Source organism: Dromaius novaehollandiae, chromosome 4, assembly GCF_036370855.1.
Source record: "Dromaius novaehollandiae isolate bDroNov1 chromosome 4, bDroNov1.hap1, whole genome shotgun sequence".
In the NCBI taxonomy this organism is placed as follows: domain Eukaryota; kingdom Metazoa; phylum Chordata; class Aves; order Casuariiformes; family Dromaiidae; genus Dromaius; species Dromaius novaehollandiae.
In genome coordinates, this window is record NC_088101.1 from 87,964,255 (window position 1) to 87,986,023 (window position 21,769).

At 68.1% G+C, this 21,769-nt stretch overlaps 5 protein-coding genes across 8 annotated transcripts in view; 2 read left to right on the top strand and 3 right to left on the bottom strand.

Moving 5' to 3' along the window:
- The window catches only part of DCTN1 (dynactin subunit 1), an 88,194-nt gene extending 86,137 nt beyond the window's left edge, over positions 1-2,057 (bottom strand). The window contains exon 1 of one of the 2 annotated variants that reach the window (XM_064511731.1): positions 1,919-2,057. Coding sequence is in view for 1 of the 2 variants with exons in the window: in XM_064511729.1 (XP_064367799.1) it covers positions 513-521 (9 nt within the window). In the remaining variant the exon portion in view is untranslated. Of the gene's footprint in view, positions 1-512; positions 537-1,918 lie in introns of those variants that run through there. The other variant, XM_064511729.1, reaches the window with a different exon arrangement.
- LOC112993993 (uncharacterized) lies at positions 590-4,514 on the top strand. 2 transcript variants are annotated; one of them, XM_026118082.2, is made up of 4 exons: positions 590-649; positions 2,264-2,421; positions 2,546-2,712; positions 3,136-4,514. In XM_026118082.2, exons 2-4 carry the CDS (start codon positions 2,271-2,273, stop codon positions 4,441-4,443), a joined length of 1,626 nt encoding a protein of 541 aa, XP_025973867.2. In that variant the 5' UTR covers positions 590-649; positions 2,264-2,270; the 3' UTR covers positions 4,444-4,514. The 2 variants fall into 2 exon arrangements, with proteins under 2 accessions (XP_025973867.2, XP_064367803.1); XM_064511733.1 differs by lacking the exon at positions 590-649 and having other exon boundaries at positions 2,129-2,421.
- LOC135328335 (retinol dehydrogenase 13-like) lies at positions 4,482-8,383 on the bottom strand. Its single transcript, XM_064511738.1, has 6 exons — positions 7,955-8,383; positions 6,471-6,710; positions 6,295-6,384; positions 6,038-6,226; positions 5,217-5,323; positions 4,482-5,148 (listed from the first exon to the last, which is right to left on the bottom strand). The coding sequence occupies exons 1-6, from the start codon at positions 8,112-8,114 to the stop codon at positions 4,954-4,956; spliced, it is 981 nt and encodes a 326-aa protein (XP_064367808.1). The 5' UTR covers positions 8,115-8,383; the 3' UTR covers positions 4,482-4,953.
- Positions 8,384-9,417: 1,034 nt separating this feature from the next.
- Positions 9,418-13,754, bottom strand: C4H2orf81 (chromosome 4 C2orf81 homolog). Its single transcript, XM_064511739.1, has 5 exons — positions 13,682-13,754; positions 12,613-12,745; positions 12,207-12,434; positions 11,297-11,509; positions 9,418-10,818 (listed from the first exon to the last, which is right to left on the bottom strand). Exons 2-5 carry the CDS (start codon positions 12,619-12,621, stop codon positions 9,754-9,756), a joined length of 1,515 nt encoding a protein of 504 aa, XP_064367809.1. The 5' UTR covers positions 12,622-12,745; positions 13,682-13,754; the 3' UTR covers positions 9,418-9,753.
- Positions 13,729-21,653, top strand: WDR54 (WD repeat domain 54). 2 transcript variants are annotated; one of them, XM_064511740.1, is made up of 10 exons: positions 13,729-13,838; positions 14,632-14,857; positions 15,498-15,560; positions 15,783-15,849; positions 16,253-16,309; positions 16,475-16,602; positions 18,693-18,793; positions 19,012-19,174; positions 19,449-19,523; positions 20,060-21,653. In XM_064511740.1, the coding sequence occupies exons 1-10, from the start codon at positions 13,819-13,821 to the stop codon at positions 20,189-20,191; spliced, it is 1,032 nt and encodes a 343-aa protein (XP_064367810.1). In that variant the 5' UTR covers positions 13,729-13,818; the 3' UTR covers positions 20,192-21,653. The 2 variants fall into 2 exon arrangements, with proteins under 2 accessions (XP_064367810.1, XP_064367811.1); XM_064511741.1 differs by having other exon boundaries at positions 13,796-13,887.
- Positions 21,654-21,769: the final 116 nt, after the last annotated feature.

The following is a 21,769-nucleotide window of genomic DNA, read 5'->3' on the forward strand; positions in this document are numbered from 1 at the left end:
ATAGCCAAAATACACACATGCAAATTATCCAAGTTATTTATTATCCAACAGCTGAGTTGTTCCTGCCTCTCCTCCAAATCCCTTTTTTTTCCCTTAATCAAAAAGCTGACCCCTTCAGCTTCTCCTTGTACAATTTGTGTTCCTACTCGGATGTTATTTTTTAAAAATCTTCTCTTCTTTTCTAATAACACTCTGACTCAAACTTTAACTTAGATCCAAAACTTTGATGTCAAAGATGCAGGGCAAGGGATTACAGGTTATCTATATAAGTTTTCCATTCCCCCACCACAAAAGGCAGAACAGCTGTGGAAGCAGTAACAGTGCACCAAAACAACAGGGTGGAGGCTTTGAAACCATTCTCTGCTTGGAAGCAAGTTTTACTTGCATTTCACAAATATTGAGCTGTAGCTTCTTATAAAGTTAACGTTAAAGGTTATTAGTGTAAAATGAGTTATATCTTTACAATAGTAAAGAGTGAGTTTTTACACGTTACACATAGTGATTGTTTTTACTTTTTTCATATGGTGCAGATCTCTTCGTCATCCCATACGAGTCTGTCACAAAACTCTTTCGCCACAGCCAGCATAATGAAGCCAGCTACCGTTTCCTAGATGGACTGAAGGCTTCCAGCACCACACTGAGGAAAAAGGTGAATTACACTGAAACAAACCCCAAAACCTGTAGCTACAAAGATCATCTGATTAAAGTGAAAGAAGACACTGTTTTTTTTCCCAAGAAAGTTTAATGCAAGGCTCTCTGAATGCAGACAGCTCTGTGTCTGCAACATGCTTCGAGGCACAGCGGCCTCTCAGACCAGCTCTCATCTGGCTTTTTTTTTGCTGCTGGAAGTATCTGTGTAAAACAGAATCTTTGTTTCTCCAGACACCCCACATGCTTAGTCACTGGTCTCGCAGCGACTGCTGCAGCTATCTGCGAGGGTTTCCTCCTTCCGAAGGGCCGAGCTACCTCCTGGGGCCGGCCAGCACTGTCACAGCCGCAGACACCTGTGCTGCAACAAAACCCAGCTGCCTTCGCAGCTGAAGGTCTGACACAAGTGCTGGGACCCACCGAGACGCCCCGGGGGCTCCAGAGCAGAGACCAGCAAAGATTCTGTTTTACAGCAGGCGTCGCGGCTGTGTGCAACCCCCCACGGGACCGCGGGAGCAGGCGGGGGGAAGTGGCGGGGCTCAGTACCCCCACAAGGGACACTGCCCTCCACCAGGGCAGGGGGCCGGGCGCAGGAGAGCCTGGGGCCACCCTACAGGGAGAGACCCCCCAGGAGCACCCAGCCTGCTCCAGAGGGGGGAGGGCCCCCACCCCAGCACCGGCCCCCTAAGAAACCCCTCAGGAAGGGGCTCTGCCCCCAGCACTGACCCCACAGGGGAGAATGCCCCCCCCAGCACTGACCCCCCACACACACACACCCCACACCGGGGAATGCCACCGCCAGCACTGATCCCACAGACACACGCCCCACGGGGGGGGGGGGGGGGGGGGGATTCCCTGCCCAGCACTGACCCCACAGGGAGAAATGCCCCCCCCAGCACTGACCCCCCCGCCCCCCCACACACACACACACGCCCCACAGGGGGGAATGTTCCCCTCCAGGACTAACCCCCCCACACACAAACACGCCCCACGGGGGGGATGCCCCCCCCAGCAACGACCCCCAACACGCACCGCACGGGGGGCAATACGCCCCCCAGCACTGACCCCCCCGCACCCCACGGGGGGGATGCCCCCCCCAGCAATAACCCCCCACACACACCCCACGGGGGGGGGATGCCCCCCCCCAGCAATAACCCCACACACACACCCCACGGGGGGGGGGGGGGGGATGCCCCGCACACACACATACAGAGGAGCACCGGGAGGCCGCGCCCGGTACCTGCCGCCGCCGCTCCCCAGCGCCACTCACCGGCTCCGGCTCCGGCTCCCGCTCCCGGAAGTCGCCGGCCGCCGCCCGCACCGCCAGGCCCCGCCGGGCTGCCCGCGGCGCCGCCGGGCCGCCCTGCCCCTGGGCAGCCAAGGCCGGGCGTCAGGCAGCGCGCGGGGCAGCCCGCAGGGAGGGAGGGGGCGGAGGGGGCCTGCGCGGCGGCGCGCAGGCGCAGCGCGGCTCAGCCCGCCGGGCGCGGGCACGCGGGCTTGGTACGGCGAGGGCAGAGGGACAGAAGAGGCGGGGCGGCGATGTGGCGCCGGGCGCGGCCTGCGCCGGGCGGAAGGAAGCGGGAAGCGCCGGGCTCCAGGGCGCCTTTCCCCGCAGGAGCCCGATGCCGCGGAGGAAGGCGGTGCCGGCGCTGCGCGGCCTCTGCCTGCGGAGCCTGGCCGGGCACATGCAGAGCGTGTGGGTGAGGGACTACAGCGACCGCTACCTCGACGAGTACCAGTTCCGCTATGTCATGGGGCCCTTCAACGACCTGGGTGAGGCGGCCGGGGCCCGGCTCCGTGTGGGGCGGAGGCCGAGCGGTGCCAGGGCCCTGCCCGTTGTCCCCTGGGGCTGCGGCACGGTAACCGCCGCCTCCCGTCCCCCCTGTCCCCCCCGCAGCCGGCGGCTTGGTGCAGGAGCTCATCGGGCTGCTGGGCGAGAGCCGGCGCCTGACGCGGGCGGCGCTCCACCTGCTCCTGGTGCCTCACCTGCAGGAGCTGAGCCTGCGCCCCTGCCCCGGCCTCGTCAGCAACGCCATCGGCCAGCTCGTCGCCGTGCGCTGCAAGGTGAGCGGCCGGGGGCTGCGGCTCCTCACGGGGGCGGGGGGCTTAGAGCGGGGGTGGGAGCGGACGCTGCTGTGTTCCCTCCCGGTGTTGGGGTCTGAGGGATTGGCACGGGGCGGAGGGTCCCTGGGGGCTCTCCCTGCCCTTCCCTCTGCCGCTGCCTGGCTTTGAGAGCCCCGCATCTCCCTGAGCCCCCGATCTCCCTGAGCCTGTGCTGTGGGGCAAACACTGCCCGGCTCCGGCTGGGTGCGGCCATGGGGGAGCAGGGTGGGGGCTGCCGGGCTGGGGACAGCCGCCTGGGCTTCTCCCAGCCCGACACGCCACGGGGCTTGGAGGATCGGGTGCCGGGGGAGCAGGGGGGCCAGCGGGTTGCCTGCCGCACCGGGCCTTGGCCCCACTCAGGAGGCTCTGTGGGGTCGCGGGCAGAGCCTGAGCTCTCTGGACCTGCACGGCTGCAGCCGGGTGTCGGCGGACGTGCTGGTGGACGTGCTGGAGGGACTGCCGCTGCTCTGCAAGCTGGGGCTGGCTGAGACGCAGGCCAACGTGCAGGTGCTCTCGGCCGTGGGCTCCTGCTGCCGGCGCCTGCGGGAGCTGGACGTGTCCCACTGCAAGAAGGTGTCCCCGCGCGCGCTGCTGCACCTGGCCTACGACCCGCTGGCGGGCGCCCTGTGCTGCCCCGCGCTCCGCGTCCTCCTGGCCCGCGGCCTCGAGGCGCCGGGGGGCTGCGACATGGCCGCAGCTCTGGCCTTCGTGCTGCTGGCCCTGCCGCGCCTGGAGTTCCTGGCCCACAGCGCCGTGCCGGACGCCCTGCACCTCATCCACACGCAGCAGCTCGGCGGCGCGGAGGCCGCCCCGGGCTTCCCCTCGCTGGAGGAGCTGGCGCGGCGGCGGCAAGGGCCCGCCGACCGGCCCTGGCTCACGCTGCCGCTGCGGCGGGTGGAGGAGGTGGGCGAGCCCTTCCTCACCGCGCTCTGCGCCGTGTGCCCGGACGTCGAGGAGGTCAACGCGTGGCTGGGCGACGCCGGCCCCGACGCCGGCTGGGACGGGCTGCGCTGGAGCCGCCTGGCACACCTCAGCCTCGCCTGTGCGGGGCAGCGGGGCTGGGCGCTGGGCCGGGCGCTGCCGCTGGTGCGGAGCCTGGGCCCGCGGCTGCACACCCTCGCCCTCCACGGCTTCTGCTACGAGGACGAGCTCTCCCTCGCCGAGCTGCTCGGCTGCTGCCCCTGCCTGCGGGCCTTCAGCACCGACCTGCACCCGCCGCCCGGGCCGCCGGGCGCCGGCCCCGCCGGGGACCCCCCCGGGGAGCCGCTCCGCTGGGACGCCGACCTGCTCCCCTGCGCCTTCCCCCAGCTCACGCGCTTCTCCCTGGCCCTGGCCGGCGCCTCCAGCCCCTTCCCGGCGCAGCACGGCCTGGTGCTGCGGGCCACGCTGGCCTCGCTGCTGTGCCGCTCGCCGCGCCTGCAGAGCCTGCGCCTGCTCTGCGTGCCCTTCCCGCTGGACGCCGTGTTCGAGGCGGTGCTGGCGGCCCCCGGGCCCCCCCTGCTCGAGCTGCGGGAGCTCTCGCTGGCCGAGAGCCAGGTGTCCAGCCAGACCGTGTGGCTGCTGCTGGCCACCGACGGCCACCTGCGCTCCCTGGACCTGTCCCGCTGCCGGGACATCCACCGCCGGGACTACGACTGCTTCCTGCAGGCCGTGCGGAAGCAGCGGCTGGACCTGGACATCACCTGGGAATAGCCGCGCGTCGCCACGCTGCCACAGAGTCCGGGCTGGCTGCACAGAACGGTTTAATAAAGGAGTTTGCACTGCGAGCGGCTCCGAGTGCGTGAGGACGACGCGGCCGGCCGGGCCCCCGTGCGGGCCAGGGCCACCCGGCGGTTTGCCCTCCCTGTGCGGGTGGGGACGGGGGACCTGCGCGAGGGGTGGCCGGGCCGGACGCAGCCTGACAGCCCCAAAGGCTGCAGCCCACGTCCAGCACTGAGGTTGGGGGCGGCTGTCTGGGGTGTGCCGGAGCCGGACCTGATCCGGGGTGGTGGCACCGCGGGGGCCGGGCCAGCTCCGTACCCCCCCGGTACCGGCTGGCCCGTACCCGCTTGGCCCCTGCGGTTCCGGGGCCACGAGACCCCCGCGTGCCGGTGGCTCCCTAGGCAGCGGCTGGGGCGGCGGCGTCCTGGGGTGCAGCCGGGCCCCCGTCGCGGTGCGTCGCGGCCGGCAGGGCCGGGTCCCCGCGCGGAGCCCCCGGCCGGCTCAGTGCTCCCGGCCCGCGGCGAGGCCCGTGAGCCGCTCCGACTCCTCCCAGAGCTTGCGGGCGAGGCCGGCGTCGCGGGCGGCCGCGCAGGGCAGTGCCAGCCTGCAGTCGCTGTCGACGTACTTGCCCGTGATGCCCGCGGCCTCCTCCGAGACGGCGCAGTAAATGCTGCTGGCGGCTCCCTCCTCCGCGGACTGCGGGGCGAAGCGCGGGTGAGGGCGGGCTGCCGTGGCCCCGCGCCCGCCCACGGCGCCCCGCTCACCTTCATGAAGGGGCCGGCGAGGGCGAAGAGCGCGCGGACCGGCCAGCTGAAGTGGCGCATGATGCCCGTCCTCACTATGCCGGGGTTCACGGCGTTGGCGGTCACCCCTGCGGCGCGGGACCGTCAGCCCGGGCGCTCCAGGAGGGGCCGCGCCGCAGGAGCAGCCCGAGCTCCTCTCCCCTTTCCATCCCTGCCGGCATCTCCGGCAGCTTCGCCCTCGGAGCGGAAACGCAGCCCGAATCCTGCCCTGGCGGGACGAGCCGGCGCGGACGTGGCCGTCCCCAACCCGTGCTTGCCCGCCAGCGCCGGTCCCGGGGGCACGTGGGGGAGTCTCCCGCGGGGGCCAGCGCCCGGCAGGGCTGAGACCCTCGGCTCCCCGTGGGCAGCTGCCGAGTCGCTGCGTGGCGCGGCGGGACGGGCTGGTGGCCCTGGGTGCAGCCCTCTCTGGGCACCCCATGGCATGGCATGGCACGGCGTGGCATGATATAGCCCAGCATGGCACAGCGTGGCATGGCATGATATAGCACGGCATGGCATGGCATGGCACAGCATGGCATGATATAGCACAGCATGGTACATCATTGCATGGCACAGCACAGCATTGCATGGCGTGATATGCCATGGCACGGCACGGCACGGCATGATATAGCACAGGACAGCATGGCATTGCATGGCACGGCATGACACGATATAGCACAGCATGGCAAGGCACAGCACGGCAGGATATACCACAGCATGGCACAGCGTTGCATGGCACAGCACAGCATTGCACGGCGTGATGTGCCACGGCAGGGAACGGCACGGCACAGCCCGGGCCCCACCTGTGCCCTGCAGGCGCCGCGCCAGCTGGGCGGTGAAGAGCACGTTCATGAGCTTGGTGCTGTTGTAGGCCTGGTCGAAGCTGCCGGGGTGCCGCTGCCCCGTGAGGTGCCGCAGGTCCACGGTGCCGGCGCTGTGCCGGAAGGACGCCACGTTGACGACGCGGGCAGGCGCCGAGGCCTTCAGGAGGTCTGCGCGGGGCGGGGGGTGAGCGGCGGGACGGCGGGCGCGGGGCCCGGCCCCCCCGGCCGCCCCTCACCCAGCAGCAGGTTGGTGAGCAGGAAGGGCCCCAGGTAGTTGGTGGCGAAGGTCTGCTCCAGCCCCTCCGGCGTGACGGCGAAGGGCAGCCCTGGCGGAGGAGGCGCGTGGGGCCGGCAGCGCCGCCGCGGGAGCCACCCCCGCGGCCCGGCCCGATGCCCCCGGCCCGGCGCCTACCGGTGACGCCGGCGTTGTTCACCAGCACGTCCAGCCGCCTCTCCTCGCGCAGGACCTGGCGGGCGAAGGCGCGCACGGAGGCCAGCGAGCCGGTGTCCAGCAGCCGCAGCAGCACCGCCGGGTTCCCCGTGGCCGCCCGGATCTCGGCCGCCGCCGCCTGGCCCCGCTCCCTGCTGCGGCACGCCAGGATGGTGCGGGCGTTCCTGCGGGCCAGCTCCAGCGCCACGCGCTTGCCGATCCCTGCGGCACGGGCACCGTGGCACCGGGTGGCCCCGCGGCGCGGCACGGCCGGACCCTGCCCCGGGGAGCCCCGGGGAGCCCCGGGAGCGGGGCAGGGCGGCGAAGGGGCACCCGGCTGCCCGGGGCCCGCTCGGCACCGCGTCGCGGCTGCCGGGCAGAGCTCAGCTGCTGCAAAAAAATACTAGGAATCCCTGGACGGAAAGGGGGCCTGCCCCACAGGCGAGGGTGCAGCGTGGGCCCGGGCGCTGCGGCACGGCGCGGCACGGCACGGCACGGTGCAGCGCAGCGCGGTGCAGCACAGCACGGTGCAGGCTGCCCCATCCCGGCACATGCTGCGGGCGCAAGGCAGCTGCAGAGCTGCAAGGGGGCACTGCCAAAATGCGGGGCCACGGTGGGACTGACCCGGCACCCAGGGCTCCCGCAGACCCTGCCCACCCCAGAAAGCCAGGGCAGAGCGGGTCCCCGGCAGGGATGCAGCACCCGGTGGCCGTGGGGAGGCCCGGGGCTGCCAGGGGACAGGGCTGGCAGCCAACCTGCGCCAGGCGGGAGAGCCGGGGACGGGCACCGCGGGACCAGGGCACCTCCGGGTGCGAGGACCCCGCTGCACCGCCCCGCGCTTTGCAAAGGGCGCCGGCACGCCGTTCCCGCCAGGGCGACACGGGTCCAGGGACGTCTTGCAGCACAGAAACGCGCTGGGACACCACCAGCTCGCAGCAGCCTTGGCTGTCAGTCATTAACCCGGCCGGGGGCAGAGTCCGGCCGTGGAGCCTGCGGTGGGGGCTGGGGCCGGCGCGGGAACCTGCGGGCGCGGGGCTGCCGAGAGCCCGGCCGAGCCCGGCCACCCCAGGAGCACGTCGTGCCCACCCGGGCACCCGCTGCCAGCCCCTCCGCAGCTCCGGCTGTGAAATGAGGGCGGCCGAGCCCTGTGGCCAGGCAGGGCCACAAAGCCCTGCAGCCCTGTGCCCTGCCACCCTGCACCCACGTCCTGCATCTCCGCAGCCCCACATCCCTGCAGCCCTGTGCCCTGCAGCCCTGCACCCATGGCCTGCATCCCTGCACCGTGTCCTGCATCCCTGCACCCGTGTCCTGCATCCCTGCTCCCCTGCACCGTGTCCTGCGTCCCTGCACCGCTGCGCCCCTGAGCCCCGCAGCCCTGTCCCCGTGTCCTGCCTCTCTGCAGCCCCCCAGCCGTGTCCTGCAGCCCTGCAGCCCCACCGCCCGCAGCCCTGCCCGGCCCCGCGCACCGCTGTTGGCTCCAGTGACGATCACCGTCTTGCCAGTCAGGTCGGTGGGACACGTGCGGGGCAGCCAGGCACGGCCGCGCCTCGTGGCCCAGAGCAGCAGCAGCAGCAGCAGCGCGAGCACGCACCAGCCCGGGTGGCTGCAGGCGCTCGGCAGCTCCATGGCGGGTGGCGGGACCGGCCACGCTCCGAGGTCCGGCCGGGTGACGGGACCGGCCGTGCTCCGAGGTCCGGCCGGGTGAGGGGACTGTCCGCGCTCCAAGGTCTGGCCGGGTGACGGGACCTGGATGGGGCACCGAGGTCCAGCCGGGGCAGAGGCCGGCTGGGGGATGGGGACCTTGACCCCGGCACGGCACGGTCCCCTCCTGCGCCCGCGCCGCAGGCTGTCGGCACCTCCGTGCAGGAGCCACTGCTGGGGAGCGGAGCCGGAGGAGCAACAGCCAGCAGGGAAGTGTTTAACTGGGCTCCTACGCAGGGAGCGGCAAAGCGGGCAGGAAGCCAGGCCGATTGGGGAGACCTGCGGCGCAGCCCTGCCCTGCCCTGCCCTGCCCTGCCCTGCCCCGGCGGCCCGGGACACCCCCACGGTCCCCGTGCTGCATCGCTCCCCGAGCCGGGAGCCCCGGCGGGGCCGCGCGAGCCCCGGTGCTGCACGGCAGCCGCAGCGCGTGGCGGGACGCGGACGAGGCCGCGGGGGCAAGGCGGTCACCCCCCGGCGCCGCTGCCACCGCGGCTTGTGCAGGCTCGGGCCACATCGCTGGGATCCCGGATGGGACCGTCCCACGCAGCCGCCCGAGGTGCGGTGACGACCCGCCAGAGCAGAGACCACACGAGCACCTCGGAAAAGCCAGCTGGGCCAGCGGGACCTGCCTGCCGCGGGGAGCGATGCTTGGGAGGGACGTGGGTTTCACGTCCCTGCTGACGCAGCTGCTGACCTCAGGGAGGGGGTGCCTGAGCCAGCGCTACCTGAGCCACAAAAACCTTTGTATTTCTGTTTCATTAGAGCTAGTGAAGAGCCCAGGGCTCCCCCACCCCGGAGGAACCACAGCCGTTGCATCGCCTCGGCCTCGTTAGCACCCGCTCGTAATTGCCGTCCCGGAGCGCTCGAGCGCCCCAGCCACTGCACCCGGACCCGCCACTCGTTCAGCTGCACTCGCAAGGACTTGGCAACTCACGTAAAAACTTGCAGCCCCCAAGTCAACCCACGCAGGGCACGGCCATGGCCCTCCCGGCTACGCGGGCGAGGGAAGCGGTGCAGCTCCGCTCCCGCCGGGCTGGGAAGGGGCCGCTTCACCCTGCCGCCGGGGCCGACACCAGCCGCGGAAAGCCAGCGCCCGGGGGACGAGCGAGCGGGGATGCCGCGGAGCAGCGCGTGAGTGCGCTCGGCCCCGAGGGGAGGCGGGGAGGAGGGAATAAACCAGGCTGCGGTGCGCTTGTCCTCCAAACTCCCAAAAAAACACAGAGACCAGTGGCAGAGGAGCCGGCACAGGACCGGGCGTTTCTCTCGGAGCAGCGTGTCCCACCATGGGCTCGTGCAAGGGGTGGGTCTGTGCAGGAGAAGACCGGGCCCCGGGAGACGCAAGGAGAGCAGCCCGGGGTCTCGCCAGCGTCCCTCGGAGAAGAGGAAGAAGAGCAGACTGATGCAGGAGGAGCTTCGGGGAGGTCTTAGCTGCGGCCCCCAGGAACACGCAGCACCAACGCAGCACGTGGGACGCGCTGAGCAGCGGCGCACGGCCGCGCAGCCCGGCCGGGGGACGGGGAAGGGGCCGGTGCAGCCCCGAGCCGGGGCTCGCCCCACGCGCCGCTCACTGATGCCGTGGCCTGGCGGACATGGGGGACACGTGCTGGATCTGGGGACTGCGGCGGCCTGTGACCTGCTCCACGGCAAGGGCCGGGACCGGCACAGTGAGGCGGATGGGTCTCAGGTCCCTCTCGGCCGCCTCCTCCTCCTCCTCCTCAGCGGGGAGGCAGGGCCCTCGCTTCACGCTGCCGCCGTCCCTCACGGTCACACCAGGGACCGGCTGAATGGAGTCCAGCCAGGCGCCCGGCTCCCAGGGCACCGGGCTGCTGGGCTCCAGGGTCTTCCTCGGAGGTGGCAAGAGGTGCTCTTCTCTCGCGGCTCCCACCTCGTGGAGGAGCTTGGAGCTGCTGAGCTCCGATCCCCAGCTGCCAAATTTCTGGCTCTGCCGACCGCGCCGGGAGGCAGCCTGGGGACCTCCGGGCCTCTTGGCTTCCGCGGCCGGGTCCAGCACCTCCACCTGGGGCCGGACCCAGTGCTTGGGCCGGTGGGCTCGCTCCAGCCTGGAGATTCCTGGGGCCGTCCCAAGCTTATCGTATTTTCCGTCCTTGCTGCATGAGGGTCCCCCGCTCTGGATCTTTATCAGGTTGCTGGAGGACGGAGGCTTGGGGCGGCTACCCTTCCCCACAGAGCTTTCCCCCGCGTCCGCGTGGCAGAGCGGCTGCTGCAGCAGCTCCTCCCCTGCCTCCCGCAGAGGCCCCCCCACGCTCCGGGGGCCAGGCCAGTCCTGCGGCCCCTCCCGGGGCTCCTGCGGAGGCCTTGCCCTGGCCTGGCAGAGGGAGCGTGGCTGAGGGGGCGGGACGTGGCCGTCCGGAGGAGAGCGTCTCTTCGAGCGCCGGGGCACGGGGACCTGCTCGTGCTGCAGCAGGGGCAGGCTGGGGAGCGATGGCACTCTGCGGGGCTCCAGGGAGGGCTCGGCCTCTTCGGGCAGGAGGTCGTCGGTGCCCGAGCCCGGCTCAGAGCACGGGGTGCTCGTGGCGGAGGGGGGGCCCTGGACTCGTGCAGCCAGGGAGAGATTGCTGCTTTCGGCGCTGACTGCAGCCCCCCAGCTGCAGGACCCGCACGCTCGTACCTGCCGCAGGAAAGGACGAAGAGGGAGGGGGGAGAGACCGAGTGTCTGGGGTCAGCGATGTTAGAGCTGCCGCGGTGCCGCTGGGGAGGAGGATGCACAGGGAACGGCGACCCGGCAACCAGAGCAGCCGCAAAGAAGGGGCCAAACCTCCTTCACTGCGACTCCTCACCCCCCTGCTATCCCTCACCCCCCTTTCCCACGTCAGCCAGGACCCACTGGCTGCCCAGGAGGGCACGTTTGGGGAAAGCCGCGGCCTCAACCAGGGGCCTTGCAAAAACATCTGGAGGACTCGCAGCAGCAGGGCCAGTGGGTGCAGCTGGGCCAGGGAAGAGGCATCGCTCACAGCCTTGCTGACGGACGTCCCACGACAGCCCAGCCCTCCCCGGCGGGGACTCACCCCTCACACGACCCCACGGTCAGCGGAAGGGAAAGCTCAGGTGCTTGGGGGTCACAGGAGAGGGCCTGGGGCCCGTCGTACCTCCGTCTCGTCCGGGCTTGGCGACAGACGCTCTCGCAGGACCGGAACGGAGCCCTGTGCCCAGGAATCCGTGACGCGGGGCTCAGGCTCCTCATCTTCTTGCCAGGAGGCATCTTCCTCCGCGTCCGGCTCGCCCTCGTCCCGCGTCAGGAAGCGCCACTCGGCGATCTGCAGCAGGGCGTCCTTCGCCTGGCTGACGGTGAAGGGCACGCGCTGCGGAGCACAGGCCGGACACGGAGACAGCTCGGCAGCCAGCAACCGGCAAAGCCAGGACAAAGCCAGGAGAGGAGCTAGAACGAGACTCCTGCCCTGCCCCGCTCGTCCTACGGGGATTTGCAGCCCTCGTCCTCATTGCAACACTGCTGGTTCAAACCACCGGCACGTGTAACCCCCGGCCGAGAGGGGAGGTTGCCACCTCTCTGGGAGGAAGGCGAGAGCAGAGGGCACATCCGAGCGCACCGCAGAGTTGTGGTATCCGCTCAGATTCTCACCCACAGGGGCAGGAAGGACTTCTGAGGCACAGCGAGCTTCCCCGGCGCGCTCCCAGCCTGAGGGAGCAGCGGGGAAGCCAAGGGAGGACGATACGGGGCCAAACCTTCGGCCGCAGGACAGAAGGACCCTGCTCGTCCCTCCCCGCTGCCAAGGGCTGCCTTTGGCAGTACTCTGAAACCGGGCAGCCGAGCCTTCCCCGGCCTCCCCTGCTCGCCTCCCAGCCGGCTGTCGGTGACACACGGAGCACCGAGCACCATCCTCCAGGATTCGCCTGCCAGCCACGCTCGGAGCAGGGACAAAAGCACGGAGCAGGGAGGAACCTGGTCTCGCCCTGGGAAGCGGGTGGCACCCGCTGTCACCGAGCGGCACGCAGGGCTGTCCCTGGGGCTGTCCCTGGGGCGCGACGGGGCGCGCTCACCTGCCGAGCCAGGTAGACTTTGTAGCACTCGTCCATCACGTGGTCCAAGAACTCCGCCAAAACGTCCCCAGCTTCCTCCTCCCGGTCCTCGGCGGCGACCAGGGAGAGCCACTCGGCCTCAGTCAGGCGCCCGGGGACGAGCTCCGCTTGGGGAGCAGCGACGAGCGGCGGCCGGGACTTCTCCGCTCGCGACCTGGAGGCTGCTGCTCGCTCCCGGGAGGACATTTTCTGCATGGAGAGAGAACAACTTTCCCAGCTCCAGACTCTCTCTGTACTGCCCTGGGGACCGACAACGGGAGCCCAGGCTGGGGCAGCAGCACAGGGCAGGATGAGGCCCCACGGCTCCGTCATCCGTGGGGTGGAGAGACCCGCAGTCCTCGTGAGGGGGGCAGGGAAGCTCTCTCACCAGGGACATGAGCAGCGCGGGCCAGCGCGGGGCAGAGGGATGACGAAGAGGCTGCTGGCACCAGCGGTGGCCTCCGGCCGTGGTCTCCTCTCCCGAGCTCCCTCCTGCGGCAGGGTCCGGCCAGAGCCCGGTGCTGAGCGGGGAGGGCGGATGCTGCAGAGCCGCAGCCGGTTCAGGGCTCGCGGGGCCCAAGAGCGCCCAGGCCCTCACCCTGTTCCCTGCTCCCAGCCGGGCCCCCTCCCGCCGCCCGGAGCCCCCAGCCCCCGGCCCGGCCCCTCGGCAGCGCCCAGCCCTCCCGCCACCCTTCCCGAGGCCTCATCCCCCCCCGCCTGCAGCCCCTTCCCCAGGGCCCCGTTCGTGCCCCCTCGCAGCCCCCGGGCCCTGCCGCCCCTCCCTGCCCCGCAGCTCCCAGCCCGCTCCCCACCCCACCGCGCCCCCCACCCCGACACACCCGGCTCCGCCAAACATGCTCCAGCGTGTCCCTGCTCTCCCAGCACCCCCAGCACCCCCCAGTACACCCCAGTACACCCCAGTACACCCCAGCACCCTCCAGAGCCCCCAATACACCCCAGCACCCCAATATAACCCAGCACCCCCAATACACCCCAGCACCCCCAATACACCCCACAACATGTCAATACACCCCACAACACCCCAGCACCCTGAAGCACCCCCAGTACACCCCAGCACCCCTCGATACACCCCAGAACCCCTCGATACACCCCAGTACACCCCAATACACCCCAGTACCACCCAGCACCCCTCAGTGCATCCCAGCACCCCCAATACACCCCAGCACCCTCCAGCACCCCCAAAACACCCCAGCACCCCCCAGTACACCCCAGCACCCCCAAAACACCCCAGCACCCCCCAGTACACCCCAGCACCCCCAATCCCCCCCCAGGGCCCCCAAACAGACCCCAGCCCCCCCCAGCCGGTACCGCCCCAGCCCCCACCAGGCCCCGGCTCAGCCCCCCCGAGCCCCCTGCTCTCCCGGGACCCCTCTCCCCGCCTCCTGGGCCCCCCCGGCCCCCCGGGCCCCCCGGTCTCCCCGGGCCCCCCGGGCCACCTCGGCCCCGCCGGCCGCTCCCCGCCCTGGCGGGCGGCGTCCTGGTCACCACGGCAACGCCAGCCGCGCCCCCGGCGCGCCGTGACGCCATCGCCGCGCGCCGCCCGCATACGTCATCACGCCGGGACGGCGTCTCCATGGCTGCGGCCGACACGGAGTGAGCGCCGGGGGGTGCCGGGCCCGCGGCGTCCCGGGGGCAGGAGCGGGTCCGTGGTTGGCGGGGGGGGGAGAAGTGGCCCGGGGGGTGCGAGGGGACGAGGCCGTCCCGGGGGCGCGGGGGGGCCGTAGCGGCGGGACGGGGGGGCCCATGGGGGGCGGTGGGGGCGCCCCGGGGGGGTGGGGGTGCTCATGGGGGGGAGGAGGGAGCCCCGGGGGGCAGGAGGGGACGGAGGGGGTGTCCCGGGGGGTGGGGGCATCCATGGGGGGCACGGGCTGTCCTGGGGGGCGGGGGAGCCATCCAGGGGGCACGGGGTCATCTATGGGGGAGGCAGGGGGCGTCCCGGCGGGACGGGGTGTCCCTGTGGGGCAGAAGGCGATGGGGGTGTCCGTGGGGGGCGGGAGGAGGTGGGGGTGTCCGTGGCAGGGTGACAGGGGTGTCCATGGGGGGCAGGAAATGATGGAAGGGGCTGCTCCGAGGGGAGGGGGCATCCCCGGAGGGCAGAAGGGGCCGGGGCATGCATGGGGGGGGTCAGAGGGCCTATCCTCGGGGGGCGGGGGTGTCCCTGGGGGGGCACGGGGGCATCTCAGGGGGGAGAAGGAGTTGGTCCCAAGGAGGTTTGCTTCTCGGGGAGGGCATCGCGGGCGGGGGGTGTTCCTGGGAGAGGGAGGCCGTGGGGACGGGGTGTTTCAGGTGGGGGGAGGCCGCCAAGGAGGGCGGGCCCCCCCCGAGAAGGCAGTGTGCGGGTCAGCATCGCTGACGCACCCCCTCGCTGCGGCCCCTCCCCCGGCAGGATGTACCGCAAGGAGAAGAGCATCCAGCTGAAGAGCAGCAGCTCGGCGCTGTACAACAACCTGAGTGTGCTGCGCCTGCCCGACAAGCAGCTCGCCTACTTCAGCACCGTGCACGGCACCGCCGTGAACATGGTCAGCGCCGCCGCGGACGGGCTCAGCTTCTCCCACCGCCAGCTGCAGGTGAAGGAGGGCGGGCCGGCTCTCAGCGCCTCCATCGTCACCCAGGTAGGGGCTCGGGGGCTGCTCCCGGCTCGACTGCGGGGGACGGGGGTGGCGGGGAGGTGTGCGGGGAGCGCAGGCGTTCGGTGAGAGGAGTGCGGTGCCTCGACGAGATCCGGACAGACCGGTGGGAGCGGGGCTGCGGGGCAGCACTGTGCAGTGACGCTCACAGGCCGTCTGAGAAGGGGCACGTGGCACTTGCTGTGCAGTTGTGTCTCAGTCTTTGCTTCGGTTTCCCTTACTGTACCACAGTGACACTGATGTGCACCTGCCTCTTGGCCGGGGAACACTGGCCTTAGCAGGTGTCTGAGCTTTACTGCCAAGCTGCTCTAACCCACCTAGATAAGACCCCTCAACCACAAGAGCCATCCACCACATGGCCCAGATAGGCCTTCCGCAGTAGCCCACGGTGCCCTAATTGCAGGGAGGGGCAGGGCTGGGAGGGAAGGACCCTCCTGGGAAGGTTTGGGAAAGCTTGGAGAGGTCTGTGAGGACTGTATGTACCAGCCTCCCCTATCTTGTGACAGGAGCCACACGTGTGTCCTCGTGGGTGGATGCAGACCGTCCCACCTTTGGAAAGGGACGTGGGCTTTTTGCCCCTTTCTTTTCCCTCCCCGGGCTGTTACTGAGTTGTCTTTCCTCCCAGGCTGCTTGGTGTGTCCTGCCGTCTCGAGTTCTTCTGGTTCTGACCTCTCAGAAAGGCATCCAGGTAAGACTGTTTTCCGTGGAGGACAAGAAACGGAGACATGGTGCTGGGAGGATGAGCTCCGTGAAGAAAGCTGGGCTCCTGGGCTACAGGACGATGCTGGGGTACGTTCTGGAGCTCCTCCCTGGAGGAGATTGGCGTCTCTTAGGTAACAGTTGAGCCCAAAGTTGTAGGAGAAGCTTTTCCCACCATCTTGAATCTCACCCTGTTGCTTTCTCTCTGCAGATGTACGAGTCAGATGGCTCCATCATGGTTTACTGGCATGCACTGGATGTCATGGAGCAGCCGCCAGGTAAATCCCGCAGCAGGAGCAGGACAAGGAGTGCTCCGGACCCTCTGCCCGGCCCTGGCGTGTGTGATTGCACGTTCCTGTAGCGCAGCTTAGTTCCTTCTGGCCTCCAGCCCCCCGGCAGCACCGCTTTTGGGGTCCGGTTAGGGCTTAGCCAAAGCAGTCCTGTGCAGGAGGCGGGTAGAAGGGCGCAGAAGAGGTTAGTGTGTCATCCCGACTCCTCTGCCCAGCTTTGATGGGGCCTAGTGGGTGTGTGGAGAGCTCAGAAGGGAGCCAGTACGGCAGCTGTGGGACCAGCCTTAAAGATGAAACTCAGACAGGCGTCTTGGTCTCTCACGCTGTCGCACTGGTCTCCTGGCTCCCGCGAGCTGCCGCGCGTCGTAACCAGCTCCTGGTTTCCTTTCAGCGCACGCAGTGTTTGCTCGAGGGATCGCAGCGGCTAGCGGACGCTTCATCTGCGTGGGTGAGCAAAGCATGGGAATTCGGGGAAGGAGGAGAAGGGAGGGCCGCACCGGAAGGCGTTTCTGTCAGCTCCGGGTAAAATACCGCGGTCTGGGGACAGCCAAGAGGGTTGTGTCACGCAGGGCGGGACGGCTCCCCGCTGACGCCTCCTCCGGTCCGTCTGCAGGGATTTCCTCCGGGCTGGTGCTGGTGTTTGACGTCCCCCCCAAAGGGACGAACGTCACGGTGAGCGAGGTCCTGGAGGAGCACCGCGACGCCATCACCGACATCGCGGCAGAGCTGGGCCGGGCTCCGGTAGGGCTCCCTGCCGGCTGCGCGCCGGGAAGCGCGGTGGAGTCGGCGTCGCCAGCAGCCCCTTGAGCTGAGCTGCCCAGAGCCAGAGGAGTTGGTGGGGTCCGTGGACTGGGGGGCGGTGGGGGGACTCCCCCTGTCCCCTGGGCACAGTGACGGACTCACGCAGGCTTCTCAGAGGGCCGGGCCGTTCCCCACAGTGCAGGACAGCAGGCAGCTCTAACGTCCCCTTCCCTCACCACGGTCGTTAGCTTTCGTGGCTGCCTGCGCGAGGGCCGTCTCCTTGGCCAGGGTAGGCTCAGACAGAAGAAGGTGGCCTGAGATGCCCACACCCTCAGCCCCCGCTGCAAAGAGCCTGTAAGCTATATTGCCGTGGCTTGTGCGTGTCATCCTGAGGCCAAGGTAAGGCAAATTGGAATCAGACGTTGTTTAAAACACCGCATGGTAAATTGTGGTATTTCAGAGCAGTTCCCTGAGCTACTCAGTCACTCGTGCAGCCGTGAGGAGAGACAGCTGGGAGCAGCCATCTCATCGGCTGCCCCAACCATCCCAATCCGTCATCAGTTTGACCCATCCCTCACTTCTCAGGGTCTTGGTCTCCACATTTCTTAGCTAAATGAAATCTCAGCTCTGGTCACCCGTCTTCTGGGAACACAAACTCTACTGAAAGCCAACGGAGATGGTCAAGGATCCAAGATCCTCTTGCACAAAGAGTGACTGTAGGAGTATGACTAATTATTAGACCAAAGAGAATATCCTATGATACATCTGGGTGTGTGCTAGGAACACAGAAGAGCTATTTACGCTAAAGGGCAGTTTTGGTACGAGAACAAATGAGCAAAACTGGCTGTGAATAAACCCATGCTACAATTAAAGTTCCCACCATTAGAGCAGTGAGTTACTCCAGGATTCTCTCCTCCTGGGAGCAGCAGAAACCCACTTGACTGCAAAATGTGAACTGTTTCTGAGAAGGGTTGTGAGGGCATCCCTGGTCCGAGCTGACCTTTCACACATTTGCATTTTGGAGGCTGCAGGTAAAATGGAGGCACAACAAGACGTGTCATATCTGTGTCTCTGGAGCAATCCGGGGGCACTGAGCTGCCAGTGCAGGACTGTGATCATCCTCACAAAACCCTGCTCTGACTGCTGGAGCCCAGGGAGATGATGAAGCCGAGGACAGTCACATGCCTGCACGCAGGATGAGGGAGCATCTCTGGGCTTGGTACAGGAGGCTTTTGTTGTGGTGACAAGCCTTCCCTCCCCACCGAACGGAAGGAGGTTTCTTATCCAAGCTGTCGCTCACTGATACCCGCTGTGACCTTTCTCATGTCAAATGAAAATAGCTTTGCGTGATCATACAAAGCACAAGCTGGAGTCAGGGTGGGGTTTCCCTACATTCAGTCCATCCTGTCCCAGGGTGACAGCTCTGCAGACACACTAATTGGCTTCCTCATTATTGGTTGCCTCCTTCCCAACGAGGACACTTTTCATATACTTTCTCTAATTGGTTACATTTAACTTTCTCTGCTTTTGGGACTCCCTTGAACAATTAATTGCTTAGAACCGGTTCCCAATTAGCCTGGATATTTAGCTTGTTTATGTGAAAGCTGTTCTGTCATCCATCCCTGTCCCCTAATATGCCTCTCTTGGACTTTGTACTGTGATTTATTCAAAAAGGTTTTCAGCAAGCAGAGAGCATTTTCCCTGTGAAATCCCAGGTGCTTGTTAAGGTGAAGTATGTTGAGACTTGAAAGCAGAGGGAGGAGAGGTAGTAATTGTTCTCAGAAATTTATCCTGCGTGTAATTAGTGTTGACAAATATTAACACGTTTAAACTGAAATGCCCATGTACAATCACTGTCAAGCCTTGTTCTTTGACAAAATGTGTCAGCAGTTTCTCTGAGCGGTTAAACTTTAAGCTCGTTCTGCTGCAGGCGGCTTTTCTTTGTAGCGATTCAGTGGCACGGGCTATTGGGTCAGCAAATAACTCGTCTGGTGTGAATCAGCTGCGGCTCCCGTCCGTGCCGCCGGCTGAGCTAGCTGTGCCGTGCGCGGTGCCGCGGGACGACGCCGATGCTGCTCGTGTTCCCGCAGGATGGGGCTGGCGACCTGGTGACCGCGGATGACTCTGGGAGCCTGTGCATCTGGAGCTCCGGAGAGGAGTTCACCTTGCTCAACAAAATCCCTGCTTTGGGGTGAGTGTGGGAGGTGGAGGGAGCTCGGACGGAGCTTGGGCCATCCAACGGGACCCCGTCATGGGTGAGGCGGTCTGAGACGCCCCTGCCAGAGCACTCCTGGGTCTCCGGGGCGGGAGGGCAGCTGGCGGTGCTGGCGGGGGGAGCCCAGCGCTACCCCCCAGCGTGTGGGTCTGCAGCCGAGAGGGAGGGAGGCTGAAGCGTGTCCTTGTGCCCAGCTGCACCTGCTCCTCCGTGAAGCTGTGGAACGGCATCGTTGCTGCTGGCTACGGAAACGGGCAAATCCGGCTGTACGAGGCAGCGACCGGCGTCCTGCGGGCCGAGGTCAACGCTCACGCGCGCTGGATCTACGCCCTGGACCTGGCGCCCCTGACGGGGAAGGTGAGGCTGTCCGCGACGCGGCGCCGGCCACGGGGATCCGCGGGCCCGGAGCGTGGCACTCCACGGGCTGCCGGACGGGCCGCTCCCTCCGCCCGGCGCACGGGGCTGCCTGCCCGGGGCAGAGCCGCAGGGCCCGGCAGCGCTGCAGCCTCCGTCGCGGCACCGCGGCCCGTAGCCGGGTCTCTGCTGGAAGGGTCTGGGCTCTGCGGTCCCCAGCCCCAAGCATCGCCCAGCCTGCTGCTCCCCACTGCCCCCGTCCCGCTTCCCCTTGCAGCTGCTCTCGGGGGCGGAGGACTCCTTTGTTCACATCTGGAAGCTCAGCAAGAACCGGGACACGGACGACGTCGAGGTGAGCCTGGGGGAAGGGTGAGCTCCTGCGCCGTTAGCACGAGGCGGGGAGCCGGCAGCGAGCCTGGGTCACTCAAAGCTGTCACCACCCCGGTGGGACCACGGGATCAGCTGCCGCTCCGTGGTGCGGTCTGCTGTGAGACGCCGAGAGGGGCTGGGGAAAACCCCGCCGGGCCCAATCCGAGCTCCCGCGGGGCTGCGCAGCTCTCCTCTTCCCTCCTGGTGCAATCCCCAGCCCTGTCCTGGACCCGGGGAGGTCCGAGGAAGGGAGGCTGCTCTGTCTCACCACGATACAGATCTCGCGCCCCTGACGTGGCAGGACCTCGCCACGTCCGCTGGCCTGGCCGCGTTCCCGTGCTGCCCAGCATGCATGCTGTTCAGATGTAACGCCGCTGCCGCTGCCCCTCGTGCTCCGGCTGCGCCCACCCCTTCGTAGGAGCGCACGGATCTGGCGGAGGGGCCTGGGCTCGGTTGCGGCAGGCTGTACTTGTTTTAGTGGGGTCTGTGTCACTGCTGTCGTTCCCTGTCCCCCTGCAGATTGAGCACTGCCACGCCGAGTGTGTGACTGACACGCAGATCTGCGGCGCCCGTTTCTGCGACCCGCAGGGAAGCTCCTTCGCCGTGACCGGCTACGACCTGGCCGAGATCTTCCGCTACGGCCAGGCGTAGGGGCCCGTCCAGGGCCGTGCGGCGAGGGGGAGCGGGGCAGCGCGCCCACGCCCCGCGGCCTGCGAGCGAGGAGGTTTCAGCGCGGGCTCCCGACTCCTGCTGCGCAGCACAGCCCTGTACCCGGCCGGGTGGGAACCCGTGCGTGTGCGGAGCTCGGCTCTGCTCCCAGGCATTCCCAGAGCAAACCCTGCCCGCAGCACGGCGTGTCCACGCGCAGGGAACATGGGCTTGGAGCTGTTCCGTCTGAATGGGATGCAGCTCTGCCCGGTCCCACCGGTTCCTAGGCCAAAAGCTGTTTTCCTACACCTGCTCCCTGCACCGGGGCCAGTGCTTTCCCACACCCTTCCCCGGGGGAAGGCGGCAGGGGAGATGCTGTGGGTGGAGCCGAGCTGGCTCCCCTCTTCCCCCCCCGGCAGCTCTAGTTCCAACTTGAAGGGACGCAGGGCAGACGGAAAACCTGCGTTACACGCCGCTCCGGTCGGAGGCCCCGGGGAGCCCGTCCCCCCCGGGCTGCCGCTCCCCGTGGGCGCAGCGGCCGCGGGGCCGCCCTCCCTGGCGGCGGCACGGCTCCCTTGGGCGGAGGAGAGCAGTCTTCTCCCTGCGAGGCAGCCCTGGGGCCGCCCAGCTCCCTGTGGGGCCCAGCTCCAGATGTGCGGGGCTGCAGCTGTGTTCCTGCTCTGGAAAAAGCCGAGGAAGCGGCGCTGCGCTCCCTTCCAGGCCAGCGGCGTGCCCCGGGGACAGCGGCTTTTAGGTCACCGCGCACGCTGTGCCCCGCTCACCCCTCTCCCCGCTCCTCTCCCTTCGCTCCCCTGGCAGGACTCGGCCCTAGTTCCCCTCGGGAGGGCCTGTCCCAGCCGTCCTCCTCCCCGCTCCTTCCTCCGCTGGCGCTGCCAGGAGCTCGCGGGCCCTGGGGAAGAGCCGACGTCCTGCTCCGTTCCCAGGGCCCCGTGGGGCAGGGGGGCGCGAGGGTGGCCCCAGCCCCCGTGCTGTGGGGCTGAGCTCGGCCCCGGGGCAGGCCCCGCTCTCCCAGGCCAAAGAGGGAGCTGCCTGCGGCTCCCAGATGGAGACCGGCTCCGGCAGAGCCCGGCTCAGCCCCGGGAGAGCTGCCCGCAGCCCCTCCGTGCCGCTGTGGCCCCGTCCCCGCTGCCCTGCCGTTGGTCAGGGACCCTGCTCCCCGTGTGCTGCACCCCCCAGCTATGGGCCACGGCCCCCATAGGGATCAGTGCCCCCACATACCATGTCCCCCCAGTCTGCTCCCCCACCTCAAGCTATGGGCTTTGTCCCCCCCCCATACCACGTTCCCCCCCGCCCCCCGTGCTGTGTCCCCCTGATAAAGGCACTCAAGTGCTTCCCCCCGTGTCGCTCCTTCCTGCGTGCCGGGATGGGGGGGGGGGGGGTCCTGCGCAGCACCGAGCGCCACCGGCACGTTACAAAAGGCTTTATTAAAGGTTAAAACAGTCAATACTGAGAGGTGTGGGGCGGCCCCGCTCACAGTGGTTAGGAAGGCGATACCGAGAGCCCTTGAGGCGGGCGAGCGGCGCTCAGCCCGCGAACGTTGTGCTCGGCCGGGGCAGAAGG

Coding starts and splice junctions, on each gene's coding strand:
- LOC112993993 (XM_026118082.2), top strand. CDS start 2,271: ATGCCGCGGAGGAAGGCGGTGCCGGCGCTGCGCGGCCTCTGCCTGCGG. Junction 2,422..2,545: donor GGGGCCCTTCAACGACCTGG/GTGAGGCGGCCG, acceptor TCCCCCCCGCAG/CCGGCGGCTTGGTGCAGGAG. Junction 2,713..3,135: donor TCGTCGCCGTGCGCTGCAAG/GTGAGCGGCCGG, acceptor GGTCGCGGGCAG/AGCCTGAGCTCTCTGGACCT.
- LOC135328335 (XM_064511738.1), bottom strand. CDS start 8,114: ATGGAGCTGCCGAGCGCCTGCAGCCACCCGGGCTGGTGCGTGCTCGCG. Junction 6,227..6,294: donor GCTCACCAACCTGCTGCTGG/GTGAGGGGCGGC, acceptor CGCCCCGCGCAG/ACCTCCTGAAGGCCTCGGCG. Junction 5,149..5,216: donor TCGCCGGCCCCTTCATGAAG/GTGAGCGGGGCG, acceptor TTCGCCCCGCAG/TCCGCGGAGGAGGGAGCCGC.
- C4H2orf81 (XM_064511739.1), bottom strand. Junction 11,510..12,206: donor AAGTCTACCTGGCTCGGCAG/GTGAGCGCGCCC, acceptor TGTGCTCCGCAG/CGCGTGCCCTTCACCGTCAG. Junction 10,819..11,296: donor CAAGCCCGGACGAGACGGAG/GTACGACGGGCC, acceptor TTCCTGCGGCAG/GTACGAGCGTGCGGGTCCTG.
- WDR54 (XM_064511740.1), top strand. CDS start 13,819: ATGGCTGCGGCCGACACGGA. Junction 13,839..14,631: donor ATGGCTGCGGCCGACACGGA/GTGAGCGCCGGG, acceptor CTCCCCCGGCAG/GATGTACCGCAAGGAGAAGA. Junction 19,524..20,059: donor GGGACACGGACGACGTCGAG/GTGAGCCTGGGG, acceptor GTCCCCCTGCAG/ATTGAGCACTGCCACGCCGA.